The sequence below is a fragment of the Gopherus flavomarginatus genome, chromosome 1 (assembly GCF_025201925.1).
Source record: "Gopherus flavomarginatus isolate rGopFla2 chromosome 1, rGopFla2.mat.asm, whole genome shotgun sequence".
In the NCBI taxonomy this organism is placed as follows: Eukaryota; Metazoa; Chordata; order Testudines; family Testudinidae; genus Gopherus; species Gopherus flavomarginatus.
In genome coordinates this window covers 4,070,064-4,083,090 of record NC_066617.1, presented here as the reverse complement: position 1 = coordinate 4,083,090, position 13,027 = coordinate 4,070,064, and the positions used below count along the sequence as shown (strand labels likewise).

Sequence of the window (13,027 nt, the reverse complement as noted above, 5' to 3'; positions counted from 1 at the left end):
TTAGAAGACCCTCGAGTCAGGAGTGTTTTTAGACAGTTTTTTAGGCTGCGGGAGCCCTTGAGAGGCCCTTTTGTTCCTGAAGGCCCAATTAGTTAAAAATCAAACTTTGAGTAACTCCTTCAACTGATGTAATTCTTTTCCCTCTGTCTTTTAGAGGATCATTTTCTCTCTAACTCCACATGGTATAAGAGGCATTTTAAACCCTTCAGCTCTCTTTCCTCTGAAAATGTTATGGGCCAGCTACATTCCTGCCATCATTCTCCTGACTTTACTGATGCTACATTAGGCTATTCGGAAGCCGTGAATGGGAACTGTCCAATGCAGTTCAGGAGCAGTGACGAGCATGGGGTGAGTAAATCACTAGGATTGATTTTATTGCTGACTCGGCCACTTGCTCCCTGTGTAACCTTCACCTCAATGTGCTTGTCCACCTCCACATAAACCAGATCTCATGGTGATATTATGCTCCATGATCACAGACTCCCTCAAATCAAAGGACTTCAAAGCACTGCAGGCTCATTAATGTTGTGTGTGCGCACAGGGTTCTATTATTTTAAGAACAGGTTTTTTTTGTGGGAATAGATGTCCCCAAATTATGGATTAGGATTCAAGGATTCTAACAATAATTTTTTTGGTGGCCTTTGACAAACCCTTCTCTCGGTCTCTACCTTCCAGAGCTCTTCACTCAGAGCCTGTCCTGGGGAGGGTTGGTTGGGAACTCACTGGCTGCTTGCAGAGTCCCAGGCTCCTGCTTTCCCATCCAGGTAGCAGCGACCTGTAGAGCAAATAATGCAGCGGTCACACATGTCCCCAGAGATGATGCCCTGAGCCCCAAAGGACACAGAGACACTCTAAGCTAGGCTAGATAAAGTGCATTCCTCCAAGCTGATGGATGCAACTGTTCCCTTTCACACTGCTTCAGTATCTACCTTTAAACTTCAAAATATGTATAAAAGGGAAATGCAAAGGTACAAGGAATGAAAATCAAAGAGCCCCAATCTGAAAGGCTGGGAATCACAAACTGAGCACTAAACTGACACTTGAGACCTTGACATGCATTTTTGAAGTGAATCTAATCTTCAGTGTGGGAACATTTAATCCCAGTCAAAATTATTACTACTTTAGTCATTCATCTCATTGGCTGTATAACACTTGATGAGCGTTTGTGAAGCACTTTGAAATGCTTAGATCGGAGGAAGCATCAGGCAACCCACCCTGAATGTTATAATTATACCTGTTTGGCATGGAGGTCAAGGGAGGCACATTCCGGTGAAAGTCAGACAGGGAGCGATTGACAAATGCTTCAGAGGTTTAGGCACAAAGCCGTATATGGACAGTCACTAGTGCAGAGATAGCCTTAGAGTAAAGTAATCATGGCACTTTTCACATCTCAAGTCAAGATGACTGATGCAAAAGCTCTTAGAAAAATCACCACTCAGTCAGGCTTGTCGCCTGGTTCTCTGGGAGGAGACGGCAGAGATAGCTATTTTAACTTGGCAGAGATTCCCGAGGAGAAAATCAATGTTGAAACTACCTTTTCCTTACAGCGGGGTAAGTTGTTTGGACTCTCCCCTGCCCCAACCAGGACATCCTCTCTCTCACACACATACACCCCTGTGCTGCGCAGCCCCAGGACCCCTGCTGCTTGGCAGGGGACAGATGAATGGACAGACATAGAGGCAGACTGATTTTTACTTGCTGTTTCAGAAATCTGCGTTAGAAGCCCAGTCACAGACCCTTTCACTGTGGTTCCTCGAACGTCAATAAAAACGTTGAGTTGTAACTCTGGTCACTGCGGGGTGCAGCAGAGGAGGCTGCACACATGGGAGGAATGTTGGAAGGGTTCGGTATGAGCACAGGAACCACAGTGGTGCGGCTTCACCAATGCACGCCACACAAACAGACAGAGAGCAATGGATTACACGATTTCCATCAATGAAAAATAAGTTCACGTTACTGCAATCCTCTTGTTCTTAATACTGGAAATTTAGCCACACAAAGAGAGAGGAATATATGCGTGGGGAGGTTGGCCACCGTTTTAACTAACCAGCCGGGAGTTATGGTTCCTGCAATGGCATCAGTCTCTCCAGAGAATATTCATTCACAACCTGGATCTCTGGGTAAACATTCAGAACAACTTCCTCTTTGTCTGCCTGGGCTCCTCCGTGGTCCCTCCTGCCTCACTGGCCTGTTGGACAATAAGTCTGGCTGGGTTTAGCTCAAGTCCTCCCAGACCAACTTCCTTGGCCTTCCTGTACAGGAGCCTCAAGTGCTTCATCGGCTCCCTGCACCACCACCCTTCAGACAATAAACCCCATTAGTTGGGACCACACATGTCAAACACTAACCTGTATCTCCTGAACCCTATTGGATGCTCCCAGATACATCACTAACCTGAGAGTAATTCTTAGACAGGCTCATTCTGGAATTTTTAAATTTTGTTTTCATGATTTCGAGGTCAACTTTTGGGGGAAACATCTTCTCATTTAAGTGTGAACAACGATCAGTCATTGAGAGTCTTGCAATGTGCCTTAACTCCCTTTATTTGTAGTTGTCTCAGTGGTGAGTGTGATGAACTGGGACTGTTCTTACTGTGGGCTGTGAATGCTCAGTGGGGGGTGTTGGCCTGGGAGGACGGTCTGCATTGGGGGATGGGAGACTGGCCTTGAGGAAAGATACCTGAGCATGTAACATGAGAACCCAGGAATGGGTTAGAGGCCAGGTGACACCTCTGCCCAGGAAGCTGAACAGAGGCTGGGGGAGGAAACACTGGGAGGAGAGAGGGAGTGTTTCAGAACGTGGCTGTGGAAAGGAGGGAAGTGCAGACAGGGCTCTGATTCCCCAGTGGGGCTGTGGTGCCCTAGGGACCCCAAGATGGACCTAATTGGGGAGGATCCTGTTGTCTGTGCCCACAAGACCTGTCTTGGACTGTGTTCCTGTCATCTAAATAAACCTTCTGCTTTACTGGCTGGCTGAGAGTCATGGTGAATAGCAGGAATCCAGGGGTGTAGGGCCCCGTGTCCCCCTACACTCCGTGACAGTGAGTATTTACACCTGAGCAGAATTAAATTCTCTTCTATCAAAATTTCTCCCACCTTGAATTGTATACTGAGATTTTGATTCCTACACTGCACATCAACAAGCTTAAAATGTACACACTTGTAATTCCTTTGGACCTTTATTACCCTCATGTATAAAGAAGGCCATGTTACAACGAATCTAAGGAGAAGTCTAAAGTATTGGCTTGTATTTCTGTTTCTGCAACTGACCCCAGGTGCCCTTCATCTCAACCTGCCTCTTTTTCTTGGCCTATCAGACAGACAGAGTAAGGATGGTAAGGCTGGAAGTTCTTCAGTATCCTCACAACTCAAGATTTCAAAGCCCCTCACAAACACTCCCTAGTGTTTCACACATGAAAAGGGTCGTGTTCTTATAACATTAATCCATTGTTGTGGGGATTACACACCTCTGCACTGAGTCACACAGTACAGTCACTTTACACAAAATGGAGGCCAAGATCTCGAGTGTCATTCCCTTAACCAGGTCATGATTGAAGGCCACACAATGGAGAAAAATGGCTCCCTGCTTCCTAGCAAATTTAGAATGAACTGCCTCATGTCCCTAATCACCACCAGCATGAATTGAAAGGACAAAACTGGATTCCTTTCATGACACCCACTTGGGCTATTGATGCTGTCCAGAATCGCCTTGACATTCATTTTCACTGGAGCACCAATAAAGTCATTGGAATGAAGTTGGCTTAAACTATTTTAAGATGAAAGAGCTGAAGACTGCAATGTGCATGTCACACCCTCTGAGGCTGAGATTAACTCATTGATCATCAATGCTGAGGAAAACAGCTCCATCAAAAGGAGGACTCATGAAGGCAATCAAATTTGTTTGTTATCTAATGAGGACCTCCTCCACAAACAGCATCTCAGATCCTCCAGGCACTCCTAGGAACTGTATAAAAGTGCTAACCACTCAGCACTCTTCTAAACACTTCTCCAGACTTCATCTCCTCGGTGAACTGGGTAAGTCCAGTTCCACTCAATCTCTTTCTAACCCCAGAGATATCACAGTAGGGCCTCTTTTCATTTAAGATGGAATCTAGCATGTTCTCGCTGTAATTTTTATCAGGGATCACGGAGACCTTCCATAACTATCTTGTGTCATTAGTAAGTTGCAGGCACTGGTGGATTCATGAGCTAAAGCTAAAGGAGAGACTTGAAGAACAATTGGGAAACATATTACCTATTAACTGGAAATAGATTTAGGGCACTGAAATCTTTTCAGTAACTTTAGAAAGTCCCTTAACCATTTTTCACTTAGGTGGGTTTGGAAGAAACTTTCCCAGGTTAGTCCAGAAAGATCCAATTCAGTAGTCTTCTACTTTATTCTGTACCAGCTGTTACGCCTCAGTACTGGCGACAAGAGACAGATGAAGTTGACAAGTGGAGTGCTCCGGTTGAGTAATTCCTATGTTCTCCTGAACAGAAATACCCATTGAAGGTGCTTCTCCTGAGATGATGTAATTTCATGTCGCTCTTATTCCAGTCTGTGTTTTACAGACAAAGTCATTGAGAGGGGCTCAAAGGGACCGGTTGGGAGGGACGCTTACTGCAAGTGGACAAATGGACAAGAGAGGAAGAAAGACCAAATAAGAACAAATACAAAGAGACTAACTCCACTTCTCCTCTCTCTCTCGGACCCCATGCTGACCTCACTACCATTGTAACCGAGCTTTGAATCCTTTCTTCCACCAGCACTTCTACCTTCTCTTTACTCTCATCCCTCTTGTGTGTTGCAGGTTTACCTCCACCCCAGAAAGATGACTGTCTCCAGCCTGTGGTATCCAGAATGCGGGGTGGTCCGGCCTAGTCCAGTTACTGGCAGCTCCAACGAGCCATGCGTTAGGCAGTGCCCTGACTCTGAAGTGGGGATTAGACCCTCACCGGTTGTTGTGACCCTCCCTGGACCAATTCTCAGCAATTTCCCTCAGCAGAGTGAAGTAGCAGCAGTAGGAGCACCTGTGGTGGGAGCTGGTTTGGGGGGCTCATTTGGTTGGGGGGGATTGCACGGCTATGGAGGCCTTTACGGAGGGTTGTATGGTTTAGGGAGATTAGGTGGTTATGGTGGCCATTACGGTCATGGGGGATTATTGGGCCACGGGGGATACTCTGGTTACTCAGGTCTTTACGGTTATGGGGGATTGTTGGGCTATGGGGGACATTGCGGTTACCCGGGCCTTTATGGTTACGGGGGATTATGGGGATACGGGGGATATGGCCGCAGGTCTCTTGGTGGATATTGTGGGCCATGTTAAACCCAGCAGGAACACCCACAGAAGAAGGAAGAACCAGGAAATGAACAGCAAGATACAGATTCACCCCTGATCTTTTGGGCATGGCTTTCAGAAGTGCTGGGCAAACAGGGCTGCAGCTGAACTCAGTGGGAGTTGTGTGTGCTCAGCACCTTGGGCTGACAGACGTGCTGCATTTCTAATGTTACGCTTTAAGACTCTTTCTGCCAAGGCTTTCCCACCCGTGTGCTGATTCTCGCTTTCACATGTGGACTCATTCTGAATTACATGCAGGCTGTTTACACTGACCCCGCAAGGTGAAGGACCAGCAGCCTTCAAATAGGCACCGTTTATGTTTAGTATCACTTTAAGTCCCATTTAGGCACCACATTTTCTACCTTTCCATCGGTATGTACCTCTAGGGGCTCACCTTGATCTTTGCTCTGGCCAGATGTCTAATGGAGAAGCTGCCTAGTCTCTGCTTTTATTTTGCTTCGTCTCATTGCCCACCAACTAGAATAAAACAAAGAACTTATAATGGTTACAAAGGGGACTTCTTTGTCAACCTCTGCAGCTGCAACAAAGCAAACAGATCTTCGTGTCTGAAATAAGCCCCACTGAGGTGTGTGATGGGTCGCAACTCTTCTTGAAACACTGGAAATACATTCTTTCTGCTCTGTAGTATTTCTTCCTGAAACTGTGTACTACCAATTTCATTTGCATTAAAAACTCTACTGCATCATAATATCGGTCTTCTGGTTCTCCTTGTTCCTCCCTCCTTGCTTAAACAATCGTGTTGGACGAAATTCCTCCTTGTGTCGCTGGCACTTTCAAAGCCCTGGTAGGTAAAGTCTTTTTCTGCAAAGACTTAGGGACAGATTTTCCCTTCATTTACGTTCCCTTTAGTTTCAAGAAGATCAATCATATGATTTGTGTTAAGAGTCTATGAGAGTCTTTGCAGGTTTTCATAAGGAAAAGAAAAGTGGCCACAAGATCACATACTTCAATGTAGGTCAACGGTGACAGACTCTACCTCATAGTGGGAGGGCCATGAGGACCCACCCCCAATGTGGTCCCACTCCTGCCCCTCCTATTCCCCAAAGCCCCGACCCCTGGCCAAACCAAAGCTGGAGCCAGAACAGGGAGCCCATCCCCCCATCTGCCGGAGTTGGGGCGGCTCGAGAGCAGACCCCAGCCTGCAGCCCCTGATCCCGCACCCCATCCATGGCAGATGGCAGGCTCAAGGTTCCCCACAGTTGCCTGTGTGCTTCTTACTCTGACCCTGCTCCTGCTTCTGGCCCAGACGAGAATAGAGTCTCATGGGTAAGAGGAGGGGCGGGGAGTCAGGCCCACATAAAAAGTAGACCTGGCCCAGAGTGGTTCCTGGCCCCCCTTCCGCTTCCCCTTCCCCTTCCTCTTCCCATTCAGTTCCCCCAAACACACGCAACTCTTCAAAAGAACTCAGTGGCAAAAACAAAAGTCAGTGTGTCTGCTTGACACCTCCTTTGCATTAACTTTATGCAGCTGCTGTTAGAAAGTTAACAGGCAGAAAGAAACGGTCCATATCCATGGAGAGGAGATCACCTGGTTGAATTCTCATTGACACTAAAGCCTTTTGACAGTGCTCTGGCATGGGAAAGAGGCACTCAAGTCAAGGTAGATGTAGGTAACATCCACCTTATGGCCCCTGCCTTATTTGCATTTTACAACGTGGTGTAATACCCATTGTGTAGTTGAGAATCAGGTCCGGTGGAGTGATAACAGAGGAAACCCATAACCAGGAAGGCATTAGACGAAACCGATCAAGGGTAACATGGCAAACATGAGGAATGTTTGCAGAGGTGCTGATGAAATGCAGCTCTCTCATTATTTCACATGGAGTTTGGTGCACTCAACACTTCTCAAAGCCAGGCGTATGGGATCAGAGGTGAATCTGTATCTTACCGTTCATTTCCTGCTTCTTCCTGTTCCCATGGAGATGCCTGGTGGGCGCAATGTGGTTTACAATTTCCATTTAGGTCCCGATGACCCCATCACAATCCCCCCAGCCCTGTTTTCCCCAAAAACCATATGGGCCCTTGTGACCATGGAGCCCGTCCTAACCGTATTGGCCTCCATAACTGTATAATCTCCCATAGCCACTAGGACACCAGTTACAATATAATCCTCCATAATGTTATAAACCTCTATCAGCACATATGACCCCATCGCCACCTCCAGTGTCAGCTGCACCTGAGGATTCCACTCTGCTTTCCTGAGGGAAAGAGCTGAGAATTGCTCCTGGCTTGTTACAGCTGTTGTGCACGGTGTGTGGAATGTCCTGTCTCTAAGAAGTATAAATTTATATATCCCCAGCTCCTCTGCCTTGCCCCAGCCTTTCTTCACTTAGGTACCCTGCCTCTAGCTCCCTCTACCTCTTAACGACAGGATAATTTTTGGGACAAAGAGAGTAACAAGGATTCAAAAGAGCTCGTTAGGTCCCTCAATCTTTCTTTCTTGCTTTCTTTCAAGATCTTCTTGCTTCAGAAACACGTGCAATGACATTCCACACACCGTGCACAACAGCTGTAACAAGCCAGACATAAGGCAGTGCGCTGACTCTACAGTGCTGATCCAATCGCCACTGTCATGTCCTTCCCAGGAGCAATTCTCAGCTCTTTCCCTCAGGAAAGCAGAGTGGAATCCTTGGGTGCAGCTGACACTGGAGGTGGCGATGGGGGCACATGTGCTGATAGAGGTTTATAACGTTATGGAAACAACTACAAATAGAGGGTGTAAAAGTGCATTGCAAGATTCTCAATGGTTGATCATTGTTCACACTTAGAGGAGAAGATGTTTCACCCAAAGTTCACCCCAAAATCATCAAAACAAAATTTTAAAAATGCCAAAATGAGCCTCTCTAAGAGTTACTCTCAGGTTAGTGATGTATCTGGAAGCGTCCAGTAGGGTTCAGGTGATACAGGTTAGTGTTTGGCATGAGTGCTCCCAACTACTGGAGTTTATTTCTGACTCTGCCAATCGATCCCTGTCTGACTTTCACCTGAATGTGCCTCACTTTACCTCCATGGCAAACAGGTATAATTATTACTTTCAAGGTGGATTGACTGAGGCTTCCTCCAGTCTAAGCATTTCAAAGTGCTTCACAAACACCCATCAAGTGTTATACTGCCAAAGAGATGAACTACTAAAGTAGTAATAACATTTTACAAGGATTAGATATTCCAACACTGAAGACTTTGTCTGTAAAATGTCACTGCAGTGCTCAGTTTGTTATTCCTAGCCTTTGAAATAGGGCTTTTTGATTTTCCTTCCATGTCTCTTTGCATATACTTTTTCTATATATTTTGAAGTTTAAAGGTAGATATTGAACCAGTGTAAAAGGGAACAGTTCCATCAGCTTGAAGGAATGCACTTTATCTAGCCTGGCGGAGAGACACTTTGTTGGGAATGTCTCTCTCTCTGCATACACGGCAACTCTACCCCCTGCTGCTCAGATCCAACATATAGTGATACCAATGGGAAATGTCAGGTACTGCATCTCCACCCATGAGCAGCCAAGAGAAGTGCGTCTTGTGAGAGATATCAGCTAATAAAGCAAAGGAAGAAGCACAGCACTGACAGTTAAGGATTCCTTCTTCAAACGATCAGAGAGCTGTGGGATGAGACTGGATTAATTGGAAGTCTGACCAACCTAGTGCATCCTGCAAGAACCGGCTCTCACACAAAGCTTTTCAGCCAGAATTAGAATAATTTTTAAATTGGAAAATACAACCCCAACAGGATTTCCTCTAACCCGAACAGCATGAAATTCTTTCCCTCAGCTGTAAGGCACAGAACGCCATTGAAGTCTGGGGAACTCTACTGATGTCCACTGGTTCGGTATCTGCCTCTTGAGCTTTGTAAAGGAATGTTTACTAAAGAAAGGGAAATTCAAAGCTTTACTGAATGAAAATCAAACAGCCCCAAATTCGGAGCCTGGGAATCATCGACTGACTATTGGCATGACATCAGAAACATTAACATGGATGTGTAAGGTTTATTTAATCCAGCGTTTCTCTAATGAGGCCACCAGCGGATTTTTTTACAGCTACATCAGCCTCAGGAAAGAGGGAGCCCGGGACCCTGCAGTCAGCTGGTGAGTTCCCAACCCACCCTCCGCAGGACAGGCTCTCAGTGAAGAGCTCTGGGAGGCAGGGACAGAGAGACGGGTTTCTGAAAGGTCGCCAAAAAAATTGTTGGGAGAACTCTTGAATCTTAATCCATAATTTGGGAGCATCTAATCCCACAAAAAAAATCTGCTATTAAAATAATAGAACCCTGTGTGCACATACAACTTTAATGAGCCTGCAGTGCTTTGAAGTCCTTTGATTTGAGGAAGCCTCTGATCATTGAGCATAATATCACTATGAGATCTGGTTTATGTGGAGGTGAACAAGCACATTGAGGTGAAGGTTACACAGGTTGCAACTCACAGAGTCAGTAATAAAACCTAGTCATAGTGATTACTCACCCATGCTCACCACTGCTCCTGAGCTGCATTGGACAGTTCCCATTCAAGGCTTCTGAATATCCCACTGCAGCATCAGTGAAGTCAGTAGAATGATCCCAGGAATGTAGCTGGCCCGTAATGTTTTCAGAGGAAAGGGAGCTGAAGGGTGTATTGTGCCCCTCACATCGTGTGGAGTTAGCAAGAAAATGATCCTCAAAAAGATGTTGGTGTCACTAGGCATAAATCTAGGTAACTCGGGGGGGGTGGTAAACCACAAGTGTCAATGAAGCCCTCCTGCTGTAGGCCTCAATGAACCAATGTTCCTCCATGTTCAACACTTTGTGTAACCTAGTGTAACCTAATATGTTAAGAGCTGTAAAATGTAGTGTTAGCAGTTAGTTTTCGGTTGTAACAGTCAGCTCTCTGCTGTAATACATTAAAGCTAGGCTAAAGCACGCTCAAGGCCGTTTTAAGATACTGTATACATGTCTCAGCAGCGGAGAGCGGGGAGGAAGGGGGAAGACAAAAGATTGAATGAGAAAAGATACTGCAGCTGGATGGGAAAGGAGGGGGGAGTCAGAAATCAGCTTGTCAGCAAGAAAGTTTTGTAGTAAACAACTGTGATATAAAAGGAAGAAACTGCTTGTTTTAGGGGGGCAGGATTTGAGATTTTCTCCCTTGCACCTTATTTGAGCTTGGTTTGCTTCTCCACCCTGGTGTGTTTATTGGCACGGCACACCAAGTGACGGACCCCCCCCCCCGCCCCCCGCTGTTGCTTGGCCTCAGGCAGTTATCTGCCGGCAACAAAGACAAAGGGAAAAAATCACATCAGTTGAAGGAGTTACTCAAAGTTTGATTTTTAACTCATTGGGCCTTCAGGAACAAAGGATCTCTCAAGTCCTCCAGCAGCCAAAAAAACTGTCTGAAAAAATTAAGGACTCGGGTGTCTTTTAATCCCTTTAATTTATTCTACTGCGTAAACTAGAGAACCCTATTCAAGTTGCTCTCTCCATAACCATTGAGACTATGTGCTAGTGATCCTTTTAATTTAGGACTGAATCTTACACAGACACTCTGTGATTCTTAACCATGAGAAAGGTTTGGGTTTTTAAATTTTTTTTTCTCTTATTGAGTTGCAGGCATTGGTTTTTTCGTGGTTTATAAGTTAAGGCCTGGATTTTCAGAGCAAGACATGTACAATATTTCGCACACTACAGCCTGTTGATTTTAGTTGGAACTTGGGCATTCAAATCCCTTAGGGATTTCCAAAAAATCTCACCCCCAATTTTTGATTTAGGGTTCAGGAAGAAATTCCCTACATTTCCTCCATAAAGTGTTCATTAATTCTTTTTCTGCTTTCTTCTGAAGCAGACGGTGAGTAATACTCATTGAGATAACATACTGCATTAGATGGGCCATTTGTCTCTTCTAGCATGGGAATTGCAACAGTCTCGCTTTCAGAAGTGAATCTAGATGCAGATCCTCCTCTGGCTTAACTTACTGTAGCTGCAGTGAAGCCAGTGGATCAGAGCAGATTTGCACCAGGGGAGGCGCTGGGGTTGTGTTTTGTTTTGATTTAAAAACCCATTTTTCTTTATTCATCAGCAAGTGTTGGTGACTCGCTGAGGTTTACAAACCAAAGCATGGTCTTGTGATACTGGACTGAACTGCTGTGTCTGTCAGTAGATGTCAGAGGACTGTTGGCCACTCACTAAAGGTTAGGGGAGCTTTTTTGGTGGCCTTGTGCCAATATCAAAAGGATGGTGAAGGACCAATGAGAAATCAGGGATCTTGACTGACTGTCCCCAGAACCAATGATGAGAGCCCAACACGGCCTACCAGCCTGATTGACAAGGTAGGCAGGCCAATGAGGGAGTCAGGAGCCCGGGATCCCGTCCTCCGTGTGAGCTGGAGCTGCCTCAGCCAGCGCGGGCCCAGCTGAGGCGAGACCAGCAGCCAGAGCTGAGCTGGAGGCAGAGCTGCAGCCCGGCTGGGGCAGAGTGGAGCTGGGGCTGGGGCTGGGGCTGGGGCCGTCCGGAGCCGGGTGCGGTGAGCAGCTGGGTGAGTGGGGGGGACCCTGGGCAGAGGGTCCAGCACAGGGAGACGCCACCAGCCAAGATGGGGATCATGACACTGACGGGGGCCTGATGCTGGGAAGAAGGGTCCTGCCACCTGGAGCCTGAGGGCTTGTGGGAAGCGCCAGAGCAAGTGTCCGACCCGCAGCGTCCCTGCAGCACGGCCAGGGACTGGGCAGGAGGAACAGACTGTGAACTGCCCTGACCCTAAGGTGGGTGCATAACTGGCTGGATAACCGTACTCAGAGAGTAGTTGTTAATGGCTCCCAATCCTGCTGGAAAGGTATAACAAGTGGGGTTCCGCAGGGTTCTGTTTTGGGACCGGTTCTGTTCAATATCTTCATCAACGATTTAGATGTTGGCATAGAAAGTACGCTTATTAAGTTTGCAGATGATACCAAACTGGGAGGGATTGCAACTGCTCTGGAGGACAGGGTCAAAATTCAAAATGATCTGGACAAGTTGGAGAAATGGTCTGAGGTAAACAGGATGAAGTTCAATAAAGATAAATGCAAAGTGCTCCACTTAGGAAGGAACAATCAGTTTCACACATACAGAATGGGAGGAGACTGTCTAGGAAGGAGTATGGCAGAAAGAGATCTAGGGGTCATAGTGGACCACAAGCTTAATATGAGTCAACAGTGTGATACTGTTGCAAAAAAAGCAAACGTGATTCTGGGATGCATTAACAGGTGTGTTGTAAACAAGACACGAGAAGTCATTCTTCCGCTTTACTCTGCGCTGGTTAGGCCCCAACTGGAGTATTGTGTCCAGTTCTGGGCACCGCATTTCAAGAAAGATGTGGAGAAATTGGAGAGGGTCCAGAGAAGAGCAACAAGAATGATTAAAGGTCTTGAGAACATGACCTATGAAGGAAGGCTGAAGGAATTGGGTTTGTTTAGTTTGGAAAAGAGAAGACTGAGAGGGGACATGATAGCAGTTTTCAGGTATCTAAAAGGGTGTCATCAGGAGGAGGGAGAAAACTTGTTCACCTTAGCCTCCAATGATAGAACAAGAAGCAATGGGCTTAAACTGCAGCAAGGGAGATTTAGGTTGGACATTAGGAAAAAGTTCCTAACTGTCAGGGTAGTTAAACACTGGAATAGATTGCCTAGGGAAGTTGTGGAATCTCCATCTCTGGAGATATTTAAGAGTAGGTTA

The 13,027-nt window shown here is 46.2% G+C and overlaps 2 protein-coding genes across 2 annotated transcripts in view; both read left to right on the top strand.

The window, feature by feature from the left end:
* Positions 1-318: 318 nt before the first annotated feature.
* Positions 319-5,424, top strand: LOC127032782 (claw keratin-like). Its single transcript, XM_050920366.1, has 2 exons — positions 319-348; positions 4,811-5,424. Exons 1-2 carry the CDS (start codon positions 319-321, stop codon positions 5,324-5,326), a joined length of 546 nt encoding a protein of 181 aa, XP_050776323.1. The 3' UTR covers positions 5,327-5,424.
* A 6,396-nt stretch (positions 5,425-11,820) lies between these two features.
* The window catches only part of LOC127032899 (claw keratin-like), a 196,501-nt gene continuing 195,294 nt past the window's right edge, over positions 11,821-13,027 (top strand). Inside the window, exon 1 of the mRNA XM_050920530.1 lies at positions 11,821-11,852. The gene's annotated coding sequence lies outside the window, so the exon portion shown is untranslated. The remainder of the gene's footprint in view (positions 11,853-13,027) is intronic.